The sequence below is a fragment of the Paralichthys olivaceus genome, chromosome 6 (assembly GCF_024713975.1).
Source record: "Paralichthys olivaceus isolate ysfri-2021 chromosome 6, ASM2471397v2, whole genome shotgun sequence".
NCBI lineage: Eukaryota > Metazoa > Chordata > Actinopteri > Pleuronectiformes > Paralichthyidae > Paralichthys > Paralichthys olivaceus.
In genome coordinates, this window is record NC_091098.1 from 25,058,389 (window position 1) to 25,083,782 (window position 25,394).

At 43.6% G+C, this 25,394-nt stretch overlaps 2 protein-coding genes across 2 annotated transcripts; both read left to right on the plus strand.

Moving 5' to 3' along the window:
- The first annotated feature begins 562 nt into the window (after positions 1-562).
- On the plus strand, positions 563-15,962 carry LOC109640979 (ankyrin repeat domain-containing protein SOWAHC). Its single transcript, XM_069526972.1, has 11 exons — positions 563-893; positions 3,437-3,498; positions 4,203-4,397; positions 5,400-5,516; positions 7,999-8,055; positions 8,324-8,425; positions 11,372-11,386; positions 12,537-12,629; positions 14,039-14,111; positions 14,475-14,570; positions 14,741-15,962. The coding sequence occupies exons 1-11, from the start codon at positions 761-763 to the stop codon at positions 14,911-14,913; spliced, it is 1,116 nt and encodes a 371-aa protein (XP_069383073.1). The 5' UTR covers positions 563-760; the 3' UTR covers positions 14,914-15,962.
- A 5,953-nt stretch (positions 15,963-21,915) lies between these two features.
- irx7 (iroquois homeobox 7) lies at positions 21,916-23,533 on the plus strand. Its single transcript, XM_020105259.2, has 2 exons — positions 21,916-22,207; positions 22,533-23,533. The coding sequence occupies exons 1-2, from the start codon at positions 21,989-21,991 to the stop codon at positions 23,286-23,288; spliced, it is 975 nt and encodes a 324-aa protein (XP_019960818.2). The 5' UTR covers positions 21,916-21,988; the 3' UTR covers positions 23,289-23,533.
- Positions 23,534-25,394: the final 1,861 nt, after the last annotated feature.

The following is a 25,394-nucleotide window of genomic DNA, read 5'->3' on the forward strand; positions in this document are numbered from 1 at the left end:
ATCTATCTATCTATCTATAAACATTTTTCTACATCTATCCATCCACCTGTGTGATGAGCTTTATCTATCCATCTATTGACATTTATCTACATCTATCTTCTATCTATCATCTATCATCCATCTTCTTCTATCTATCTATCTATCCATCCATCCATCCATCAATGCACATGTGTAATAAACTATATCTATCTATCCATCCATCTATCAACAATTATCTACATCTAACTATCTATCTATCCATCCATCTAACCCGTATATCACCGTGTAACGACCCATATCTATCTATCTATCCATGTATCTATCTATCTATCTATCCATGTATCTATCTATCCATCTATCTGTCTATCTATCTATCTATCTATCCATCTATCTATCTGTATCTAGATATCTGGGGGGACATTAACCCTGTAAAAGCTAGAACCGCCACTGTTCGTGTAAGAGACGTTCACGGTCACCGTAAATATCGGGAATATGGAGGTACAACCCTTAGATGCGGCCTCGTGCGAGCTGCGATAATAAAACCTCAGCAGAAAAGAGAGTTTCCTGCAGGAGGTGCTGACGAGTTTAAAGGGTTAACAGGAGGAGGCGCAGCTCCTCTGGGTGGAGTGAAGCTCGGTGAAGTTCACACAAATTAGCCCGAAGGCTCCGCTGCGATATGTCTGCGTGAAAAAAAAAAAAACCCAGCGACAACGGGACGAGAAGAGAATAAAGAAGAAGCAGCCGCGTCAGACCCGCGCGTAAAGACCGAGCGTGCGCGGACATGGCTGATGTGAGCGAGGAGGCGCTGCTGGACTATTTCTGCTCCAGCGGAGGAACCTCGGGCAGAGTGAGGAACGCAGACATCCTCCAGACGTTCAAGCCTTTCATTGGCCACAGTGACGCGCAGTTACGTGGTGAGTATCCAGCCATTGAATCGTGGATGGGAAATGTAAAAAAAGGAGGGAGGTGTGAGGTGGTCGGTTCCAGTCCAGTGCGCAAACATCAGCCGCCCTCGTGTTTGCCATGACTCTGCCCATCGTGACAATAACATGCATTATTTAAAAACTTCACAAAACCTCCGTTGCTCTGTGTTTGGGAGCAGACATCTGGTTTGCATTTAACAGCCCCCTTCATGGATCCACAGCTCCAGAAGGAATTGTGTCATTTCCTCCCCCAGGGGCGGTCGTAGCAGATTTGGGGACCTGAGGTGGCACATCCACCAAACCTGACACATGCAGCTCCTCACACTCAACAGTGACTCTGCTTCCCACCATGTTAGTTCAGGATCCCTGTGTTTACTCTGTGGTTCTCTCTCCACCCACTGACTGTACATGTGCTTATGCAACCGTGTCCTGAATCATCGCCAACGCCTGGATCTCATTCTTCTACTGACAAACGGGTTTGAGATTAACGTTGTGTGTGTGTGTGTGTTTGTGTGTGTGTGCTCAGTGTCCTTTCTAAAAGAAGTAACTCAAACTTCCAGATACAAATATCAAGTTTGAATTTAAAGTTAAAGGTTAAGTTAAAAGTTGCTCACAGCTGAAAGACTCATTCAAAAGTTCAACTTCTCTCTTCGACTTAAAATCCGGAGAATTAACTCCGGAGTTAACCCAGAGTTTGTCTTTCACACACACACACACACACAACACAGCGAGAAGATTTCTGCACAACAGCAACAAATTCTCCGCACTGTTCCGGCGAGAGATCACGTGATTTTTCTAGACAACACACCGACGCCGTCATCAGCTCGTATCACCACAAACTCTCCAGACATCTTCGTCAGTGTCTCCTAAGTTTGTGTCACAGCTTTCTCACCGGGAGAGTTTTCTTTTTCATTTTTGCGTCTGTCACGTAAAAACGTAACGTAGGAGGAGGAGCAGCGGAGACCAGTGAATGTCTGGAAGCAGCTTATGTAGCTTGTGGACAGATTGTGAAACACGATGGGCCCCCGGGGGCACAGGTTGTTTTAAAAGGCCCCTCCAACTCTTTATTAAGGCCACGAGCATCAGGCTACATTTTCATTTGAAACAATGATGATTCACACATACGGAGGAAATCGTTCTGATGATCGTAAAAGAGACGAGCGCTAGTAACGAGACGTTACTGAGAACACATGAAACACTTAAAGTAGAGATCATTGCTGTGAGCGAGCGGACTGTGGTAGGACAAATTAGAATCGATAGATAGATAGATAGATAGATAGATGGATGGATGGATGGATAGGTAGATGGATAGATTTTAAATTCCTCTTTTGTTTTTTGGCCCAGGAAACGAATAACGAGCTCCTAATGGTTCCTCATGTTTCCATTCCGCAGCACCTTCTCTACCTTTGGCACTGACACACAAACAAACTGTCTCCTCCCTCAATGATTATCCAAAGTGACCTTGTGTTATTAGCACGTACGCTCCAGATGCAGCGTCAGCAGTGCAGTTGTTGACAGAGGTTTAGAGCGCGGCCATCTGACACGGCCGTCCAATTACAAAAGTGCTTAAAGTCTGTCGTAGCATGTGGTTGCAGCTTTTCATGTCGTAATTGTGATGATAGTGTTTTAATCATAATTAAGTCCACATGCATGACTGGGTGCAGACGTCTCTAATGGGCTCGCTTTTTCATCAGATCGGAAAAACTGGGGCACGGTGGGAAGTGCAGTTGTGTCCGGCTGGGGGGGGGGGGTTGGGTTATGTGCACATCAGTGTTTGTGCGAGCTGCTTGTTTCTGCCGACCTCTGGCTAATAAATAACGTACACGATGTTACTCACCGTGCTAAGCGATGAGGAATTCTTTTGTTGAGACAGATGTAAGTGCCGGCTTCCTTTGGATTTCCTGTTGTTGTGAGTGTGAGCCACGCAACTGTGTCCCACTACAAACGTTCTTTTCCGTCCACACCGGGAAAGGGAAACACTTCAATTGTCCCCAAAGCTGCGTGTCCGTGTGCACCTTTGCATGAATGGAATACCTACGGCTGGAAAATTCCCCGTGGTCGCGTAGCAGAGAGGCCCGAGAGGAACCGCGCAGTCGGCACATGCCTGAATATCTGCTCCCGTAGTGTAAACAGAGACACAGAGCTTTATCTGCTGAGCTCCATCAGCTCGTCAGCTGCTGTTTGTTTGGTTCCCACAGGAAAGATTTAGCACAGGTGTAACGTGACTCAGGTTTTTGTTTTCGGGGATCCACTGTGATCTGTTTGTGTCCCTGCTAATGCTGGAGGGGAACATCTCCCTCTGTCCTGTCAGGTTTCCTCTTAAAGCTTCAACTTAGAAACACAAACCCTCAACTCATCTTCTATCATGTTATAAACGGGAACACACTTCCGTCACCCACATAAACTGACTGTGTTCAAGTTCTTCTTGCTCTCACGTATTGAATCCCTGACGTCAAAGAATCACAGAACGGGAAATACTATAAAAGCTATATTTAGTTTTTCTGTTTAACTTGTCGGAAATTTTTCCTCTGCAGCTAAATACAGAGAAGAATTCAAGCTCGTCATCGACCGAATCGCTGTGGTGAAGTCAGAGAATGTGAGTATTTGAATGTTTTGACCTTTTGTGGAAGTAGGCACAACTATGAAGAGTCTGGTGAAAACTATTCGTGACATAATCAAGGACCGAGATCTGAAGAGTTGGTTTTTCCTCCCAGGGGACGACAGCTGCAGTTTTTGTTTTCTTTTTTAACTCTTCCAACGAGTTCATGTTTCCATCTATTTTGCAAGATTATGCAAAAAAAACTACTTATGCACTAAACCTGGTGGAACGATGCAGTGTGGGTCCTGTACGGTTTTTACATTGTTTGCTTCCTTTAAATCTAACGAGAGACTCAAATGAATTCCTATAAATCATTTGCAAAGCTGATTTTTTAAAGTATTTTACATCCTGGTTTGTTGTTGTCTCCCTCTTTCCTACTATTGTTTGGGCATTCCTGAAATTCCCAGTGCATCGCAGGCATCCCACAGGTCGTAGTGTCAGTGTGAGGATTGTGCATCGCGTCTTTCACCTGTCCTTGTGCACAAATATGTCAAAAACCGCACGGACAACCTCGATGTGTTGCACCAGGAGACAGTTGTTAACTCGTGTGTTAAAGCTCAGTGAAGTATGAAGAGAAAAAAGCTCATCAGCTTCTGTGCAATGTCCGAGTTTGTTCAAATTTGCACAAAGATGGAAATGTAAGAATACTGCAGCCGCATTCAGAGATGACTGTGACAAATATTGTGCTTCTGGACTCTCAGGGTGAGAAGTTCCTCGTCCTAAAGAAGAAATACAGGCAGCAGCTGCAGGAGCGCGATGCCAAACATCAGGACTCAGACGGGGACGGACAGAGACGTTTGAGTCCGGCAGAGACAGCAGCCACTGCACAGTGGGACTCGCCCAACGCCACCACTTCTTCTCCTCAGAGACAGGATGAGCGCATGTCACGTGGAGAGGTGAATACACGAAGCTCGTTATTCTGCTCTGTTCTCTTCTTCTTCTAAAAAAAAAAAAAAAACATCAAATAATTTGTGGGATGATTCATCAACAACACTTGATGCTATCAGGCAACTTGCTGAATCTCCCATCGTCCCGCAGGACACAGTGTTTACTCTTTATGTGAGCAACGCGTTTATTTCTGAACAAGGTCGTCTTTGTTGCCTCGCACGTGTCGGCATCTAATGACGACTCTGGACATTTACACAGACGAACACTGTGGAACTGGGAAAAAAGCTCTTCGGATGGAGGGGGGGGGTCTAAGTTAGCCGCTGTGAGAAGAAAGGGACGGTCAAAGGGCTTATGTCTTTCCATAAAGGACGGATCTGGTTAAGACTAATGCACAGAAGCACTCGATGAACACTTTATGTTTAATGCACATTAATCCTCTGGGTGTACTTTTACATATTGTTCCTGCAATAAACTTGAGCGTGGAACCATAGATTTAAAGGATTAATGTGTTTTATGCTGCGGGTTGAACGTCCTCACACATGTTTTGCTCATCAGGCACTAAAGTAAAAACATTATGCGTCCACACCCAGATGGTGAAGTACAGAGCAGGCGGAGCGCTGATGACGTTAACCTCGGCCGGCCCTCGACACAGCTCCGAGTTTGGCCTGTGAACATTCACAGAAAGTTTGTGTTTTGAGATACTTCAAAACTGACGCTAGAAGCTCTCACCGCCACGGACGCTACGGTTGTTGATGCAAAGTTAAAGACACGAGTATCTCCAAGTGTCTCAAACGATTATCAGGATTATAGAGTTTGTTGAATTGACTTGGTCGTCGCAAACGTATTAAATTCTTGATTATTTGTATATTGGGGAAGTGAGATCAGATCACAAGTGATCCCAGGAGACACGTTCAGGACGTATGTTAACGCCGGGTGTGAACGGACGAGCTCAGCGATGATCGGTTGTGATTGGATCTCTCAGGTCTGATCAGAGAACCGTTCTTCCACAGGAGCAGCGGACGGGAACAGTCGCCCCGCAGTTCGCCCTGCCGCCTGTCATCCACATCCAGGTTCCCCCAGAGCAGAGCAACGGGGAGGATGACCTGGACAAAGATTCAGGGTCAAAGGTGATTTAATATACACACATGTATATCTGCTCACAGCCGCTAATGTTGCATATGGTTTTTAGAGTCCGGTTGTTCAGGGGTCTATTTCAAAACATGGCCTAGGTGTTAAAATACCTCAAAATAATATAGTTTCTGTCGTTAATATCGCTCTTCTTGATAATATAACACAAGAAGAGCTGAAACAAATTACTGTAAAATCAGTGACTTCCTTAGTTGATTGATCTTTTCATCATTTTCAGATTTTAGCCTCTGAAATGAGAAGATGAGCTGTTTGCTTTTCTTTGTCATATTAAATAATAAATAATACAAGTAAAACTTCATATTAACTGAAATAATGAATGCATGTATACTTTACTGATAGCTCTCTCATTTGCTGCTGTAACACGTTTTCTCCTTGTTGTGGGATTATTTAATCTTTATCTTAATTTGTCTTTGCATTTATATTTATAATTATATCTTTATCTATCCACTTTTATCTGAGCGCGGGCCCTCAGTTCTGCACCTTCACTGCAGTGCTCCCCGTGTCACCCACCAGGTGGCGCTAAGTAAGTTACCTGGCTTTGTTACCTACAGCAGTGAGTGGAGGGAGGAGCGGCTGGGAGGAGCGGGGCTGGTGTGAGAATCTGCATTTAAATGGCGCTCCCTGTTATCATGTTGAGCAGCAACATGTTGGAACTCATTAGAAAGATAATAATCACTTGTGTTCATTAAAGAGGTCACAGAGAGAGATGTGTGGCTCCTCGCTCGGCACAATGGACGGATGAAATATGTTGGAATGTGTTAATGTGGAGCCACAATGGGATTAATTGCGTTTGCTGGAGGTTTTAGTCTCACCTTTGAAATGTGACTTCAGGGCTGTTGACAGTTGATTCATATCACAGACGTTACCCGGCTCTTTATTATTAATCTCAACGCCCGAGGCTGTAAACTGTGAAGTCCGTCCCCCCAAAAGGGCTGATGGGAAATTTCATTTACAATGTCGTTATTTCAAGTGAAGGATCGTTCCTTTAGATTCAGACATATAATCAGGAGGTGAGCGTTTTCCTTCCCCAGAATCTTAGAAGATCTTTTTACCTGATGACAGTAGATTACAATAGATTTGGATTAAAGCTATTGAGGATCAGCGTGTTGGGTGATAGCATCTGTCCTGGGCACGTGAATAAAAGTAAAAAAATAAATCACAAATGCCAAACAATAGATGACAAATTTGTTAAGGGCAAGTTGAAGAAAAGTCTTAAAGTTGAAGAAAAGTCTTAAAGTTGAAGAAAAGTCTTAAGGTTACACGAGAAAAGAGATGGAACTTGTAAAATTACTAAAATAAAGTTGTAAAATTACGATGAGGAAATAAAATCATCATTTCATGACAATATAATTGTAATTTCACAAGAATAAAGTTTTATAACGATGAAATCTATATAAATTAGGAATGTGACTCTTACCTGGATCCAACATTTTTGAACAAACCTCCCTGTGAAAACTTTTTGAATATCAGACCGACGTCACCAAACATTTCCTTCTCCAGTCAAGAGACAGTTTCCTCCCAGTCTGTGGTTCTTTCTTCAGAACAGACTCAGTTTCTTACTCAGTATTTTTAAAGGCAATGCAAGTTTATTTCTAAAGCACATTTTAGACACAGCGGCAATTTAAAGTGTTTTACATGAACATACAAGACGCTTAAGACAAACTAAATATATAAATCTATGTATAATCTAAAGTAAATCAATTCACTTTCACAAAAAGCCAAAAATTAATAATTTAATCACAGTTTGCAGCTTCTGATTTATCTGATGTGATAATAAACTAAATACATCTTTGGGTTCGGGTCAGTGAGAATAATATCTGCAGCCCTTAAAGCCGTTAGAATGACAGTGAGTGGGAGGGTTTACTGTATTTGCTGGAAGTCTTTGTTGTTTTTCCTCGTTATTATCGGCCTCCACTAAAAGCACTTAAAAAAATGGACGTGTGTGTCAGAGAGGAGCAGGCTGGGTAAATACTCCCCCTGACACTTTTCATGTTCAGCTCGCTGACGTGAAAGTGTTTTAACATCGTTTCTGATCTGAGAACGATTTGCAGTCAAGGAGAAAAAAAAACACCAAAAAAAAAACACTGGGCTCCGACATAAATCAGCTGAGGTGACAGTTCTACACTCACGTGCCTGAGAGTTCTTCTCTCGACCACTTTAGACGGAAAAGGCGACGAAAACAACTGTGGGCTCGTTGTTTTTGGGTTAATTGTTAATTGGATTGTTATTCATTACCCCTCGTGTGTGAAAGCGTCACCTCAGCCTTGCTCTCCCATTACCTCCCTCTCTGTCTGTCACCCTTTGGTCGCGTCTCGTCAGCTGGAAACATCACGGCAGCGTGACCTCGCTCTGAGCGTGTGTGTCTGTGTGTGTCTGTGTGTGTGATGTTGTGTGACGGGTACAGTTCAGTTAAAACGTGTGTCACCTCTGAGTAACAGTTCTCTGTTTCCTGTCCTTCAGTCCGAGTCGGAGCAGGACGAGGAGGGAACGGGCAGCATGGGCTCCGCCGCCGTCGCCGTGAGTCGTTTCTTTTTTCTTTTTCTTTTTTTCTTTCTCAGAGGACGTGTGAGGAAAATGTGGGACGAGAACACGTGAGGTGAAGTGAAAGTATGAAGTCAGGCGAGAGCAGCGTCACCCACCGCAATGTGACAGTTGGCTCTGAGGAAATGGATTAGATGTTTGTAGCTTCAGCACTGTCACAACCAGGATGTGGATAGTAGGGAGTGTGTGTGTGTGTGTGTGTGTGTGTGTGTGTGTCTAACCCCCCCCCCCCTCTCTGCTCCAGCTGGATCCTATAGAGAAGGAGTGGATCTACTCGGCCGCTGGCGCTCGAGTCCCTGACCTCTCTCAGCTGCTCAGACAGGACCCCTCGCTGGCCAACAAGAAGGTAGAGCTGCTCCCTGATCCGCCTCTGAAGAGACGCTTCTGCTTTATTACAAATTGGATTTTCTTCTGCGGACAAAACCACTCACGCAATGCATGATGGGACGAGAGACTCAGGCAGACACAGTTTCAAACTCGAACCCAAACGCTTTTAGAAGAAAATTTTTTTTAAAATAAAGATAAATGGAGCTGAACAATGTGGTTCCAGAAGTAAAAATCCCGATAAAGATTTTAATTATCAGCCTTAATATTGTTACCATCCAACACCATCAACTGCGTTGTGAGAAAATAAAACATTTCATTCATCACGTCAATATTTAGCGTTCACTCTTTCTCCTGCGGTGTTTTGTGCAGTAAAATACTTCTACTGCTGTTTGTGTTTAAAAATACAGATTTTCTTGATCGACTCTTTTCAAACATCAAACAACATTAGCGTGAGGACGCCGTGTTCTTCACGTGTCAAAGTTACTTTGCATGTGTCTGAATTTCTTTTTTACTTCAGCTCCTGCAGTTCCTGGAACTATTTGTCTCACTGCTCGTTGTCGCTGATTATTAATGGTTTGTTTATTTTTTGTTTTTTTCCTGGGGGGGCGTGTCCAACCAGGACTTCACCTCAGTAAGTATTTTATGCGTCACGTGAATCTGTAATTTAACGTATTTATTATTACGTCGCTGTGTGAGAAAGTTGTTTGTGACTCTAACTTCTTTATCTTTTCATCCTGACGCTCCTGTCTGATGGTGACCGTCCTCTCAGGGGGTAAGTCTCTTCACTCTCTATCATCACCTCGTGTGTGAAGACACTGAGGCTGCATCCACACGACCGCTCCTCTGATACAGATGCGCCTGGCGTCCGCACCGCTCCAAAGTTTTCGAGGAACTAGAACTGAGATGTTTATAAACGCTGCTGGTCCCATTTTAGTTTGAAAACTTCGGGGCTGTTTAAGATGTTTGGACGAACAGGAAGTGACATGTTTGGAAACGAGGGCGTAGACGTACACACAAAGCGAAGTGCGGTGGCACAGGAAGAAAGAAACTGTTTGTACTTAAGAACCCATTTGTATATAAATATTTTCTGTTTAAAGTAGTGCAAAGTACACGTAGTATAAATATCGTACGACTGCTTGCGTAGAAGACGAGCAATAAACAATTCCTGTGTACACTGGGACACGTATGTCCAATGTACGTGAGCCAAGAGTTTTCAAATGACAACGCATTACTGTGGATGTAACTTCACATTTATATCAGAACACAAGTTAAAGGTTACGTCCATCGCAGCGAACCATATTCGCGCTCGCCGCTTCGCGACCCAATCGGCCGATTCCTCGAAAACCACGTTTTTTGCTTGTATAACTTTCACAAGCTCACTCAGTCGAGATTTTCCCTTTTAATAGTGTTCTGAGAAGCCCGTGTTAAAACATCCAGATCATGCATTTCAAAAGGTCCACTATCAAAAGGATTATGAAAGATAGCTTTTTAGCTCCTGCGGCCCCCTGACAACCCAAATCCTTTTATTTGTCTCCCTGTGCGCTTAAGAGATTTGAGCTCATGTTTGTTGTCCCTCCCCTGTGTCACAGTTCTCACACTGTCCTGTGGCCGTGGCGGACCACCTTCTAAGAGCGGCCCTTAAGCCTCTGCCATCCCCACCCGGACAAGATAGCACGGCCGCCATTGAAGTGCAGGGAGATGTAAGGGTGGGGGGGGGGGGTGGGGGGGCGCTGGGATTAAGGAGAGTCTTAATGCTCCACAAAGACTTCACCCACTTAAAGATAATCTGAAAGTAATAGAGCAGGCTGGGATTAATTGTAGAACAATGCTGGTTGTGTCCCTGGGAAGGTGCTGAGTCCCCCTCGGGCCTCTTTGATGTTCCCTTCAGCCTTCCCCTGTGCAGCAGAGGTGGACGCTCCGCCACAGATAACGTGCACCGATACCCACAATCCAGAAAGTCTCATGAGAACCGAAGGCCTTGAATCCCAGGTGCCGTTTTATTTGATCCGTCCTGACTTTGCTCAGCAGAAGTGCAACGGACACCAGGGTCTAAGTCACGTGTTTGGACGGGACTGAAGGGATTACTCTTCATCCTGAGGAGACTTAAGTGTTTCCTGTTCTGACCAAATGTTTGTCGGGATCAGGTGGTTTCACAGATGTGCTCTCAAGCAGTGGTTTAACATTGAAGTTGCTTAAAAGTGAAGAAGTCAGACCTCCTGTAAGTGTCTCTCTGTCTCTCTCTGTCTCTCTCTTCCTGCTCGTGACGTGCGCCTCTGTTCCTGCTGTGACGGACTTCCTCCGCCACACAGTTTGTAAGTACATCATTAGCCCATCACTCCTCACCGTCTTCCTCTGCGTCCGGGGGCAGCGTCAGGCTCACGGGTCATTGTGTCGCCCGTCGACGTGAGCCCTCTTTAGCCACCGCTTCCCTCACTGGGGAGCGCAGGGCGGGGACAGGGCCGTCCCCGAGTGATGGGACAGGTGGGGGGTCGCCCCCGGTCGGCGGAGAGAGAAACGTGAGGTGCAGGAAGGGAAGACGCCGCATCCTGTTCGGCCTCGTCCATCACTCCTGCCCACGGGGGGGACCCGCCGAGCCGCCTGTCAAAGAGCCCTTTGGCCAATCTGTCTTAAGATGTGACAGAGGACAGACAAAAGAGATGGAGACACTCCAGCCAGACAGCATCTATCACAATCTGTCTCCCAGATGCCTGACGTGGAGAGATGAAGCAACATGTCGCTTCCTCATCCCCCTCAGTGGACAAGAGCAGACATTTTTTATCTTGCCGGCTGTTGGACAAGCTTCTTGTACCTCAGCACGATTAGCATCGTAGTTTGTAAACACAAAAGGACGCGTGTGTCCTGTTCAGCCATTATTCGTTGGTTCCAGTTTGTTTCTCAGAGGTAAACATGCGTTTCTCTGAAACAAGAAATACTGGGTCTCGTCATCACAGCTGTTCTGACGGAGAACTTCAATACTTTTGTAGGATACTACAATACTTAAAGTTTGAGAACGGAAAAAAAACTTTGACATCATTGAGCAAACAGAATATTATTATTATGGTCAGAAGAGTCTGAGGTTTATGGTGAAAACTGTTTTGGTTCCTTTTTTCTGACATGCGATGCAAAGCAGCAGAAAGACCAACAAACCTTTTTATTGACATTATTCGAGTGTGATTTTAAAATGAAATCAAACTAAATATTTTCAGCATCATGTACTTTAAGTAACTGGAATGTCCCTGTCAGCGTAAAACAGTTATATATGACTTTTTTTAAATTATTTCTGATCCATAAACTTTTCAGCAACAACTTAAAGTTAACGCTGATCGAGGTAAAGACACTTTTCTTAACGTTATATATTGTTGGAATAGTTTTAATTTATAATTTATTTATCAATTTATGATTTCTCCACATGAGAAAAGGAATAAAAAGTGAGATTACAAAGTTTTCCTCCGTCCTCTGTGGACGTGTAATCCTGAGACAGTCCCTGCCTGGACCTCGGCGTTGGATGGATGTGGTTATTTGTCCGACATCTGCACGTACGCTCGGCTTCCACCTGTCGATGACCCATAATTACGCAGCTTAAAGTGTGAAGGAGAAAAGATCACAGCTGCGGTCGGGCAGGTGGATGTGGTTTGCACGGGACCGGCTGAGTTCTCTGCTCCGCACATGTGTCTGTTATTATAACATCTACACGCACTTTATCTTAACATGTGGGTGTATCTGTAAAAGGCGGGTGGGGTGGTGGGGGCTTGTTTCCCTCCTTGACGTGTGCTGACAGTCGTGCGGTGATGTCTGGGTGGGTCTCCCCTCTGCGGGTCACACTAACATCATCAATCTTCCCCCTGGTGACAGGCGGCCAGGCCCCCCGACTGTGGGCACAGGGCTGTGTTGTTTTGTAATTAGGCTCCGTTAGATGGCAGGAAACCATCTCTCCATCCCTCCCTCTCACCATCCCTCCATCCATCCGTCCATCCACACCCCTCTGTGCGCAGCTGGCCCTCCGCCAATGAGAAGCTGCCCTGGCTCGGCTTGTAACGATGCCACAGCGATTAATTGATGAAAGTACAGAACGAAGCGCTGGACACGTTTTGTTTTTCTTTTGAATAACTTCTGTCTTTGGTTTCTCACAGACGGCTCTGCACTGGGCGGCCAAACATGGCAACGAGGACATGGCCGCTCTCGTGGTTAACGCTGGTGCTGATGTCAACACCAAGTCAGTGAGTGTGTTTTTCACTTTTTCATTGATGCACAATGATTTCGAAAAGGGGCGGTTTGAACTGTTTCAGGACAAATACGCAGCGTCTGAACCTCGTTTGCATTCAAAGAAATTTAAAAGACAAGGAAAAATCAATCAATCAGCAATTTATTGGTGGAACCAGTGATGTCACACACGAAACGTGTTCACAGACAACACAAATGCAAAAACCACAAAACAACATGCAGCCACACAACGGAAGTGAGTGACAACGGGTGTTGACAAAAACAAAAAGTGTCATCTTCACCTCATCTGTTCAAAATCTAAAGAAAAACTCCTCTGAACTTTATTAAACGTGTGACTGCTGAGGAAACAGATCACGTTCCAAACACAGTCCTCGTGTTAAAGCTGCGTATATTTGATGTCGAGACAAGTTCGCTCCACGGCTGCACTTGATATTAAAAAGTTAAAAAAAAGTAATTTCTTGCTTACAAGATGTTTCTATCAACTGAACCTCAATAAAAACGGAGAGATTAGAATATTAAAGAGATAAGAGCAGCTCCTGCAACGACCGATGAGGGAAACGACTCTCTTGCACTTTACATGCAACAAGTTTGTAGATAACATCAGACGTCTCAAACCGAACTTAAAAATAATCCTGACGACACCAGGGTTGTTTTTTATATTTCATAGTTCAGAAAAACATCTCCAGAGTCATGCATCTTGACAAGTAAACTACATTTTGTGTTTTGAATCAGTGGAGTGTCTCTTTTAGGACTATGGTGCTTTGCATTTTGCCTTTTTTTTTGTGACGTGCGTCCTCTGATTCATGTCCATGTTGTTCTTCTCTCCTGCAGCATGTGAGTATCCAGGCTTCTATCAGGCCGAGCTGGGGTAGGTAGAATACGCTGCTTTGATTTGAATTGATAACAACGGGACGACAACAAGGCTACTGGTGATGTAATGCTCCCTAAACGATCTCTGTGAAGATCCAGCTGCGCAAATGCATTACAGCAGCACGTGTTGTCGGGCTGCGCTAATAAATCATGTCATGTCACGTTAATTGTTTCTCAAAACAGTGCGTCCGTGTGTCAGCGTGCACGACTCCTAAAAACTCTGCAATTTTCAGGGAATTACCAAGCAATTATGTTTTTTTCATCATTATCTGGTGTTTCCATAACCTCTGCTAATTTGTCTCTTTTTCTCTCACTGCTGTTTTCGTTGGCTGCGTTCGGGGCCTGGGAAACTCCAGGGGGTAGGTACCAAACTCAACCCTCCTCAGTTCCTCCCCTCAACTCACCGGAAAGTTAAACCGTCACTTTCCTCAGACATAGAAAGACGAGAAAGAGGAAAAATTAAAAAAAAAACTTAATTAAATGTTTTGAATTTTCTGTTTTGAACGTTTGAATAAGTTTGACTCTTGTTGTCGTTGTGCAGGGGTACACAGCTTTGCACATCGCAGCGTTACACGGTCACCAGCATATTCTGGACCTGCTCATACGGACATATGGTAAAAAAATTGAAAGTGTTGGTCTCAGAACCAGAACCTCTATGAAACTGAACTCTGGATTATCTCCAGACTTTCTCTGGAGGGGCTGTAAGTGAGAGTTTCTCCTGCCAGCATGATTAGTAATTTCTTACAACATAATGAAAAATACAATAAACAAGTTAATGGTTGTTCAAGTAAATAATTATTTCCCAGAGTTAAACCCTTGATTTGCATTTGTTCTTTGATGGTTTCACTTTAAAAAACCAATCAGGTTTCAATCTTGTGTCGTTATTTATCTTTTCCCTTTGGATTAGGAGTTTTTTTTTCTGTGTTTAGACAAATGTTTACCTGCTGTTTTCAGAGATTTGTTTTTACTCTTATCAGGCGCTAAAGAAAACTTGAGGGATTACAGCGGCCATCTTGCCTTCCACTATCTCAACGTCAAAGAGCCAGAGGGTCCAGAGGAAGAGTGCGAGCTGCGTGAGTGATCGATTGTTTAAGAGATAATAACCGTTAATCCAGAAACGATTTCCCACAGGTGTTCCTCTACTTTATCTATCTCAGAAATCCTCGTTTTATTTTACATATATATGTTAAAAAAACTAAAAACCAACCTCTCATCCATTAACATTCGTTTCCTCTGGTTGCAGAGCTTCACGTCACTCAGGCCAGGGAGCGGAACAGGAACAGGAAGTTGGCGACGCTGTTCCACTCCAAGAAGAAGTGGGGCTCGGCGGAGGAGCTGGCTCCGATAGAGGAGGAGAGGACGGCGACGCATCAGCTCGCGCTGCCGCCGTTCAGACCCCGGAAGTTCTCGCGCTGAGGAGAAACGGGATCACAAGGGACGAGTTCTGACTCGGACATTCAGGCTTTATGTTCATATTAACGCGTAACGTAAACCCTCATGCATTTACCATGAAGTATTAATACTGTGTGTGTATATTAATTATGTGCACACACACACACACACACACACACACACACACACACACTTGCACCTCAATACGTAAAAGCTCCGTCAAGTACTGAGCACCGAAGCTTTAACTTTGAATAAGAATCGTGATGCTACGCTTCTAAAAGTATTATCAAAGCCTTATGATTTTCATTTAATTTTTCTAAATGTTACTTATGCCTTTTAAAATTTCGACTGAGCTCAGGCTACGGGGATTCTTCAAACTTTCCTTCACCCTCGTTTGTGCTGAAGATGTTTTCTCTCAGTGCGGAGTCACAGGACGAAGCTGGTTTTATTCTCCATTTCAAAAACGAGTCATTTTATTCACCACAGGTTTGATGTTGTTATTTACAGCAACAGGTGAGTTCAACCATCGAACGTAGACTCACCGCAAACTACGAGACTGTGAAAGAACGTTGAAGGCTCCTGGAAAAGTTGAATCTGTTTCAAAAACCTGTTATATTCAAAGTCAAGGAGGAATACTACATTACCCACAATCCTCAGGTGTAAAAGCAACGTCTCTGATCGGCGAAGCCGGCTGTTAACACGGGAATTTTTACCACAACCACGAAGATCATGTCTGGAACGATGTGGTGGTTTCGGCGCTGCATCCCAGAACCACCATGATTTCTCTGAAGCAGGGATCATTCGCGATGATTCATGGGATACGTAGTTCCTTAAAAAATAATTACGTACACAATCTCGAACCTTATTTTGCTGCAGATCAAATATCTTACGGTCACGATTCATCTCGTTCCGGGCTTCAAACTCCGAGCCGTTCTAAACTGTTGTTTGTACTGTTCATCAATTCCATTTGCTGTGATAATTGTGTAATCGAATCTAAAAGGACGCAGTTACATCATTTGCACAATATTTATACGATGAAGATATTTTGGTATAAAACTGTATTTTATATCAAACTGTTCACTGTTTTTTTTTTTTTTACTTCTATGTTGTTGTTTGGCTGAGTGGCCCGGCCGCTCACACCCCTGCTCGTCCATATATATATATATATATATATATCAAACAGAGGAACAACTTGTGATAAAGCTTCGGTCTCTTTCCCTCTTCTCTGCGGGATAACCAGAATTTCTTTAAAAGCTGCTTTTGATCTTTCTTCAACTACCTGACTTCGCCGGCTGCAGATGGAGTAAATATGGGCCCCGCTAACTCTCCATACGGCTTTAAACCTTAATTCCTGATTAGCTGAAAAGGGCAGCACTTGCTTTCGGGTCCTGGATATCACACAACACAGAGGGGAACAGGGGCAAGTGTTTTTGTGCTTCATTTTTGAAGCGGGGATGTTTTGAGGGCGGGGGGGGGGGGGGGGGGGGGGGGGGGGGTATAAGAGGGAGTTTCTGTAATAGATACTTATCTTACTGCCCTCAAGCCCCTCAAACAAAGTCCCCCTCTGAAGAGATTATAACCCAGGGAGGGCACATTAGCTCTAATCCCATGCTTTGAGGCCTCGCTCCCCCCATACCTCCCTCTGCCCCACTTATTTCAACCCCTTCTGTTGCTGGGGCGGGGGCGGGGGGGGGGGCACCTTGTATCTAGTGCATGTATGAGTAAGGCCTGTGGCTACACACGAGGGTTGTGTGTGTGTGCACTCATGTTTGTGTGTGAGTCATAGTGGGTGGAGCGACTGTTTCAATAGCACGCTGACTCTAATGAAAAGCATTGAGGGGTGCATACTGCTGTGTAACTGATTCCTCTCTCTGAAGAGATTAGGAGCTACATTGTTGGTTCGGTTGCTCATTTCCATGAGAGCACAGCCTCCCACCAGCGGCTGCTCTGCTTTGTTATTTTGAGTTGGAAAACACAGAGCCCAATGTCCCGGGCTTCCTTGTAACCATTGTTTCACAAATAGGCCAAAATGTAGATGTCACGTCACAGATGCCCAATAACCTCATTAGCTGCTCTCTGTGAGGTTATAGGAGAAAATAGTCCGCGCGTGAACTTCACTTCGTCCACTTTAAAATTAAATTCATTTACGACCACTGGTAAATAAAAGAAACTTGGATATATGCATTTTAATAAATGCTCAAAGACACACTGTCATGTACTTAAATATGCGTATGAATATATCTGTCAACTATTACAACATAACGGAGAAAAACACGGTTATAATAAAGTAAATTAAGTTTCCACAGGAGAAAATATATAATCTTAATAATATATCAAACATGAATAAACATTAAAATATCCTTATTGCTGCATACAAATACTACACAGTGGGTTATAAATCATTAGAGTCGATAATATCATAGTGGTTATGTTCTCCGTTATAAGCAAATATAAAAAGATGCATTTGGTTTTACTTTTCACATGAACATTTTTATTTTATTTCTTAATTTGAATTATATGCAGATATTTTTATTTGTATTATAGTTAAAAAAAAGTTTAAAAAATCTATGGTTAAACTGTAAAATATCCTGAAAGAAGATTATTACCTTTCTTTGACATAAGGGCTCGAGAACAACAACCATTTTAAAAATATAAATATATATTTGTGGATATATCGGCCTCCAAAAATCTATATCGCTCAGATTCTAAAACATATATAAACATGCTTATATACTGTTTATAGATTCGTGTTCTTGTTACAGATGAGAAAATTAACTTCTTGAAAATTGACGTCCCTGAAACTCGATGGAGAAAGAGATCAGTGAATGGTCGAAGGGTTAAAAACAAACCTGCATTAAGAAAACATGGAGGGATTTTTTTATTTAAATGTTTTGTTCTTTAAGTTGAACTTTGCTTCCTCGACAGAAAAACAGGGTCCAGCAGAAGAATCAGCAAAACCTAACAGGGTAAAAAGAAAACCTGTTCATATGGTCTGATATCTTATAATCAAACATTTGCCAGGACTTGATCATTTGTGCGACGACAGAACTCACACCTCAATTTTAAAAAGGAGAAAAACAAATGAAACATCAATTGACGTCACATGCACAGAACAATCCTGAGAGAATTACTCATTAAACTAAACTTAAACTCAAGAATAGTTGCTCTTCTCATTATAACTTTCAGAGATAATCCAGATTGCAGCGTCCTGAGCTGAGAAAACTGCCGTCGCTGCTTTTTATGCTTCTGCTCCGCACATGTCGAGCTGAGAAACCTGCAGCTGAGGTGCAGAACCACGGAGCTGCGACTCTTAACAACCTCATCTGCAACAACGAGCACGACCGGGCCCGGCCTCTGGCTGAGGGAACCTGGGGTCCCAGCACCCACCCGCCGGGACCCGACACAGGGAGACGCCAGCAGCTGTCACACGGGCCCATCACGGCCTCACCAACGCCGCCTGTCACTCACCCTGTGGAGGGCTGTCAATCAGGCTGCACCCAGGAGGGAGCTGGGAGGCGGGCCACTGCCCGGCCCCAAACAAAGACTTACTTTCATTTGCAAGCGGTTCCAGTGCCACTACTATTTTGAAAGAATGATAGAGTGGTGCTGATAAGAGTAATGACAAAGGACAAAGAGTGGAAGGGGGTCTGGGAGGAGGGGGTCTGATAGTAAAGAGGTGGGAGCGCTTGATAACATTCACACTTTGCTTACATCTCCCCCATTTGTGTCGGGGCCCCAGGAAAATCCCATTAGAGAGGAAAATTGCAGATCTGCGCAGAGACCATCACATTCTGGTCGTCAGCTGTGATTTTGAAAATCACTGGATATACAAGAACGAGTATCCTCTTTTCGTTTTGGTGCATAAACCTGAAAATAACTCCAAGTAGATTCTTTCCGCTCCTGCAGCTCATCAGTCTCTGTCCTCATCTTTCTCCCCGAGTGCTGTAATAAAATAAACTAACAAGCAAAAGGTGTTGAGGAGTTTGCGGATTCTCCTCGGGCTTTTGTCGTCTTCTTCACACCCATCTATGAACTATTCTAATTGCATGTTAAGTCCCTTTGTCAGCTCGCAGGTAGGGGACGGCCCGCCACGGCGGTCACACCTAAACCTATTGTCCCGACCTGTTCACCGGCCTTGTTTAATGTCGCTCCGCGTTTCATCCGTGCTTCATTTAACAGTCTGCTTGAGATATTCAGGGGGATTTAAAGAGAGATATAAAGTGCAGCCAATCTCTCCCCACAGAAGAATGTCTCAGGTGTTTGCAGAGATAAAGATAATTTCATCCTCTCTGCTATCTCGTGTCGTTATCTCCTCTGAGGACAATCGTCTTCCATTTGGTCACTTTTCTCTCCTGTAAACGACCGACATCCTCACAGCAAACAGCGCAAACTCGACCTGTCGGAGCAAGACCAACACCTGCATTGTGGTGGAGCTGCCAAAAGAGGAAGAGAATGTAAAGAAGTCTACAAGATGGACAAAAGCTGCCGCCCAGAGCTGTTTGTGTTGTGAGATGTAGACCACTGATGCCATAAGCCTCCTTCTCTTTGCACTCTGCTCGGCCCATTGTTGCTCTTGTACAAATTTGCTTTAGGCTCTGTGGACCCCACCCAAATAAATTCCTCCTTTCCCTCCACCTCTGCAAGTTTTTATCTGCGGCTATTTCCTCGGTATCTCTCTCTTTACATTTGATTTGACATTATTTGCAAAAAAAATTAAATATATATATATACATCGAAGGATAAAAAGGCTTAAGAGGAACACAGCAGGTTAACCAGTTCATCATGAGGTCTAAAAGTAACTGTATTAAAATCCCAATCACAACTTCTCACAGCCCAAAGTCAAATGTTTAAAAGTCTTGTTTTATTTGAATCATAAAAAAAAAAGCTTTTTTCCTTGAAAAATGGCTGAAACAGTTGTTTGATCATCAATATATCGGCTAATTATTTTCTGTCATTAGCGTAAAGGACAAATCGTTTCATCTGTGACCAGCAACATTTCCCACGGAGGCAAAACGAACGACTCTGACGCTGCGTTAAAAATATAAACGACAGGATTCACACACAAATACACAAAAAACACTGTGACTGACATTAATCCAAAATATAAATGAAAGGAGACAAACGCCTCCAGGTGAAAAAGGAGATCATTTACTAGAGTAAAGGTATTAGTACCACGTGGTAAAAATACTGCATTACAAATAACATTCATGATCATACCCAGGTAAACACACCAGCAGCAAAATGTTATCAAAGTACATAATCCTGGAATTATTATAAGTTATTTATTACGTAGAAATGTGTACGCAGAATTTGTATTCAGTGTTAAAAGGTTAAATTGCAAATGAATTAGTAAAAGTACTATAACTTCCACTCAAATGTGGTGAAGTAGAAGTTTAAAGTAGTAAAATAGTACTTAAGTAAAAGCACTTTTTGTCACAACCTTCATGAATTTATTCACCGTCGTCTGAATCAATTTCAGTTATAGATAAATCTATAGATATGTATTGTAATGTATTGAAGCTGAGTGAAAGTAAATAAGAAGAGTTACCCAGGCTATTATATTATTATATTTTAAATTAGGGCTGAGCACAAATTATTTAAGTCATTTAATTATCACGATAAACGTCACTTTCTTCATCTGAGTGAAGTTTGTGGTTTTAAACAACAACAAAACATTTAACAAATCAGGGTTCGATCACTCCTCACTGTAAATTACTATCGATGCAAATAACATATCGACTATATAACTGTTGGGGGTTTGCATTAAACACAACACAGAAGACGGAATAAACAACCGAATCATCAAATGAGAAAACTGTAAATGTTGTGTGGATGTGTTGGGTCTGGATGTGTCCACACTCATCATTAATACCTTCCCCACTATTATCTCTGAATGAAAGCAGCTGTCAGCACCATCACTGCTTCCTGCTGTGAATATAATAATCATCAGAATGATGAGAGATAACAGAGGTGAGCTCCTTTGAACACAAACACTGAAACACTGAGCTCAATGTGGCTCTTTTGAAGGACATGAAGGGGGGGGGGAGAATAAGAAGTGTAATCTTCTTCTCTTATCTCTAACAACCCCCATCCACACACACACACACACACACACACACACACACACACACATTAGCATCTGTTATCTCACAATTATCATATACATTAGTCAACACCTGTTTCACTTAACCTCGTTTAATTAGGGCCATTGAAACGCAGCTCTTCACCCTAAACAAAACCATCCGACATGTAAAAGGCCAGTTTGTTGTGGTTCGCTCAATAAATTAGCAAATAAAAAAGCTGCAGCTCTGAGGCTCATGAAGCTGAATGAAAACCCCTCACCCCCCCCTTTTTTTAAATTTAATTTAATACGCAATGAAAGAACTAATGCTTGGGAGTGGAACACATCTCGCTCGGTGACTTTTACGCGTGCGTAAAAGCGCATGTCCTTTGTTTATTAGCGCGATTTAATGTTATTCAAATTGTTAATTCAATTCTCCGCAGCGCAGATCTGGAGGTGATGAAGTATCAGGAGCGACAGCAGAGACTGGCGGGATGTTGTTACCTGAATTATTCTAATCTCTGCGCTTAATTAGCGCCAGACATGAGATGTTGTAAAAATCACACCGCTCCCTGGTTCCATCGTCCTCAGTGAAACCAAGTGAACACTATAAAAAAAAAAAAAACTTAACGTGGGAAACATTAGAAACGAAACTCGGATCTGATTTTTAAACCATTATCAAACTTGTTTTTGATGCAAACAGCTGAGAGTCCACCGAGAAGGTGGCGTTTGAATTGAAACTCTGCAGAAATCAGTGAGTTGCGATAAGTAGCGCATATTTAGCCTCTCCACGAAAAACGCTAAAAGGAACAGCGGAGGGCTTCTTTGATGGGATTTGTTGCCAGTGAAAGCTGCGGGTCTTTTGAACGTAGCTGTCAGTCAATACCAGTGGGACCACCCCCCCCCTCTCACCCCTTCTCCTCCCTCTCTCCCCCCTCCTGCACACACACACATGCTAGCAGCTGGGTGTATATAAGTAGATCCAGGAGATTGTGTCGCCACTCACTCAAACCGACGAATAGCTGGGACGCAGGAAAGATGCCCGCATCTCAAACTGGATTTGGAAACTTCTTCTTGGAGCGGAGCATCAACATGCCGACTGGATATCAGATCCCGGTGCTGGGGAACCCACAGAGCGTGCACCAGCAGCAGGCTCAGCATCTGGCAGCGATGGCAGCTGGGGTTCCTTTAACATACTCAGGACTACCGGGATACAACTTTATCCCTTACCCGCACCACAGGCACATCGCGCACATGGTGAGTTGACGAACCACAGAATAATTTCCTCCTGACACAACTCCCTCAACATGTTTGTAAACTTGAATCTTCGGTGGTTGAACATTAAGAGAAGCAACAACTTCTTCTTCACGATTGGACTCTTGCAAACTTAATTGTGATATTTGTTATGTTCATCTGTAAAAGTCTGCAAACAAACTTTATCGGAATGAATATGGATTCATCTGGTCAATAGTTCACTCACTAAGTTGTGCACAGTGAATCCAGAGTCGCCAACACCGTGCGTAATTGCGCACAAGCGAAATCCCCCTGGCTAGCTCTTACGTTTCTTCTCTTTGATTTCCAGACAAACGGTTTCGACTTGAAGGCCGCATCTCCCTACCATCACGCGCTCCTGGCACGCGGGGGGCCTTTCTACCCGCCCTACCGTCCGGGTGCAACCGAGGATCCCGGTAGGGTCCCCAAGGTGGCCACGCGAGAGAGCACCGGGGCGCTCAAGGCCTGGCTGAACGAGCACCTGAAGAACCCGTATCCCACCAAGGGCGAGAAAATAATGCTCGCCATCATCACCAAAATGAGCCTCACGCAGGTCTCCACCTGGTTCGCCAACGCGAGGCGACGCCTGAAGAAGGAGAACAGGGTCAGCTGGGCGTGCAAGGGCAAGTCAGATGAGGAGGATGAGGAGCAGGAGGGAGAGAGCGACGAGGACGACGGCTCTTTGGAGAAATGTCACCTGGATGAGCGGGATGAGGAAGAGCTTCACACTGACCGCGCGGACAGCGACGAGCGCGTCCAGGGCGCGTTGGAGAGCTCGGCACCGGTGGACGCGCGTCTGGAGACGCAGCACGAGGACAGAGAGCTCGCACTTGTGAAGAAAGTTGAACAGAGTGACTCCGATCACACGCCATCCGGACTGGAGAGCAAAGAAAACATCTCCAGTCAAAAACCCAAAATCTGGTCTTTGGCGGAGACGGCGACCTCAGAGACTGTGAAGAAACCTCTGGAGCATATTTACCACCCGGCAGGAAAACTGTGGGCCGACTGGGCCTCAAGAACCGGACTGTTCGTCCCCTCCTGTTACTCCACTCATGACATTATCTGAGTGTCAGACTGAAACCTCCTCCACATCTTTTGCACTTTACTCTCTCAGACCTCAGGGATTTCCTGAAGTTTGACATGAAATGAAATTCTGTATTTTTTTGGAAAACCAAAGACTCAACACGTTGTGTTACTGTAAATAAATGTAGATGTATTTTTCCACCAACGACCTGTAAATTATGTTTCCTTTGTCTCAACATGAAGAAATATTTTTGCTTAAATAAAATCCAGCCTCTGGTGATAATCAGACATGTTTTACTGCTCTGTATTTTTTTTTAATGAATTTATGGTGATATGATTTAAAAGCATGGAAACTTACGCTCGGCTATATCGCAGCTGCAAATTTAAATGCATAAAAAAGGCGTAAGAGAGTTTTGACCTCACGACAGATAAAACTCTATATTTAATTTTCCAAAACAAACGAAAGAACAGATCAACTCCGAAACTAAAACTTTAAAACAGCAGCCTGAGCTTCGTTTGGAAGGTTCTCTTCAGCCCGACGGACAAAACAAAGAAGGAATCGTGTAAAACTTGAAGTTAATTCTGATTCTTGGAGGTTAAAGGTTAAATCCTGGTGTGAGTTGTGAGTTTAAAGTTCCTTAAGAGATTCTAGATGCAAACTTACATCTGCACACCGACACATCCAGACATTATTCACTAAATTCACCATTAACACCACGTGTAAAAGCATAAACGTTTAATTCCAATTTTGCGTGTGGGGATAAAAAAAAAATCCTTTCTAAGTTTCGATCACTTCCTCTTTTGTTTCCTTTCTGACTTTCTGCTTCGGAACAGGAGCGGTGGGGTTTTTAGTCTTTGTGGCCGAGTAATCCTTGACATTAAACTTTAACACCTCACCTCAAAGGAAAAATAAAAGTTTTAAAACCCTGTGTGAGCTCAAACTGATGTTAGGTGTTCCTCTCCACAGGTAAGGATTAGACCTGTTAGGGTGTTAGTGTTGTTTAGCGGTAATCAAAGGGATTCCTCTCCATCCGTCACCCAGGTTGTTCCCATGTAAATTCAAAGGGCTGTACCTCCATTAATCCGGGATAATGAGGGAGCTCCTGGGAGAAGCAGGACCTGCAGAGCAGTTGTCCTCCGGCCAAACCTTCTCCATGCAAATCCCTTCAAACAGAAACACACAGAGGAGATTTATTTTCCTCAGGAACAGAAGAACAGGCCACAAAAGAATCAGAAGTGGTGCAACTGTAAAAAAACAACAACTAATATTTCCAGTCTCAGTTTAATGTGTCTGCAGCGATCCCCTGAGGGCATTTAGAGTAACTACAGCACATTTGATTCCACTCATTCTAATTTGAAGCTTTCATTGGAGAAGAGAAGGTGGAAACCACAGCTCAAAACCACGGATTAGTGATAGTAGTCTGGTCCACTGATCCAAATACAGCTCATGGAGGAAGTCGCACGACTTTGAATCTCGGTTCCTCGTGTTTAAAACACACACACACACATAATTCACGTAGTTTTAGATGCAGTGTCACTCACAATTTCACAGTTTCGATGTCCTGCGTGAGAAAAAGTCCATAAATCGTCTCAGAACGAAGAGGGGAAAAAAGACGCTCTTGGAAATCCAGACCTTCCCCGAGAATTCTCATATTTTAAACTTTTCCTCCGTATTGTACTAATCCAACGATAATATTATCAGACCATTTGCAGGTGAAATGTGAGAGAAACTACTTGTAATTAATTCGGCTTACTTTTGGTGCCAATTTGCCGCAATGGATACAAACACGGGCTATATAGTTTGGGGGCAACTTTACACACTTCCTGCTTTCCTCCCCCAAAGCTTCATGGGAACTGACGCGTTGACCAATAGCAGCCATTGTAAACATCCCTTAAAAAAAACTAATGGAATAGATGTGAATGCAGAAACTTTTAAATAAATCCGTTTTTTGCACCATGTCACAATGTAAACACAAGAATTCACATTTTTAAATTATTTAATTTTATTAATCCAATGACAAAGTTAGTGAAAACCAACACAGACCAAAGTTTGAGACTTTAAAGATAACACGGATATCACGGTGCGTGTGGCGCAGCGTGGACAAACATGGCTGATGTTTGTTTGTCGTTGTGATGAGACATTTAAACT

Bases quoted from the DNA above. Each gene is read 5' to 3' on its own strand.
- LOC109640979 (XM_069526972.1), top strand. From the start codon at position 761: ATGGCTGATGTGAGCGAGGAGGCGCTGCTGGACTATTTCTGCTCCAGC. The intron at 8,056-8,323 runs GTGAGTCGTTTC...TCTCTGCTCCAG, and splicing joins TGGGCTCCGCCGCCGTCGCC to CTGGATCCTATAGAGAAGGA. The intron at 14,571-14,740 runs GTGAGTGATCGA...CTCTGGTTGCAG, and splicing joins AGAGGAAGAGTGCGAGCTGC to AGCTTCACGTCACTCAGGCC.
- irx7 (XM_020105259.2), top strand. From the start codon at position 21,989: ATGCCCGCATCTCAAACTGGATTTGGAAACTTCTTCTTGGAGCGGAGC. The intron at 22,208-22,532 runs GTGAGTTGACGA...TTTGATTTCCAG, and splicing joins ACAGGCACATCGCGCACATG to ACAAACGGTTTCGACTTGAA.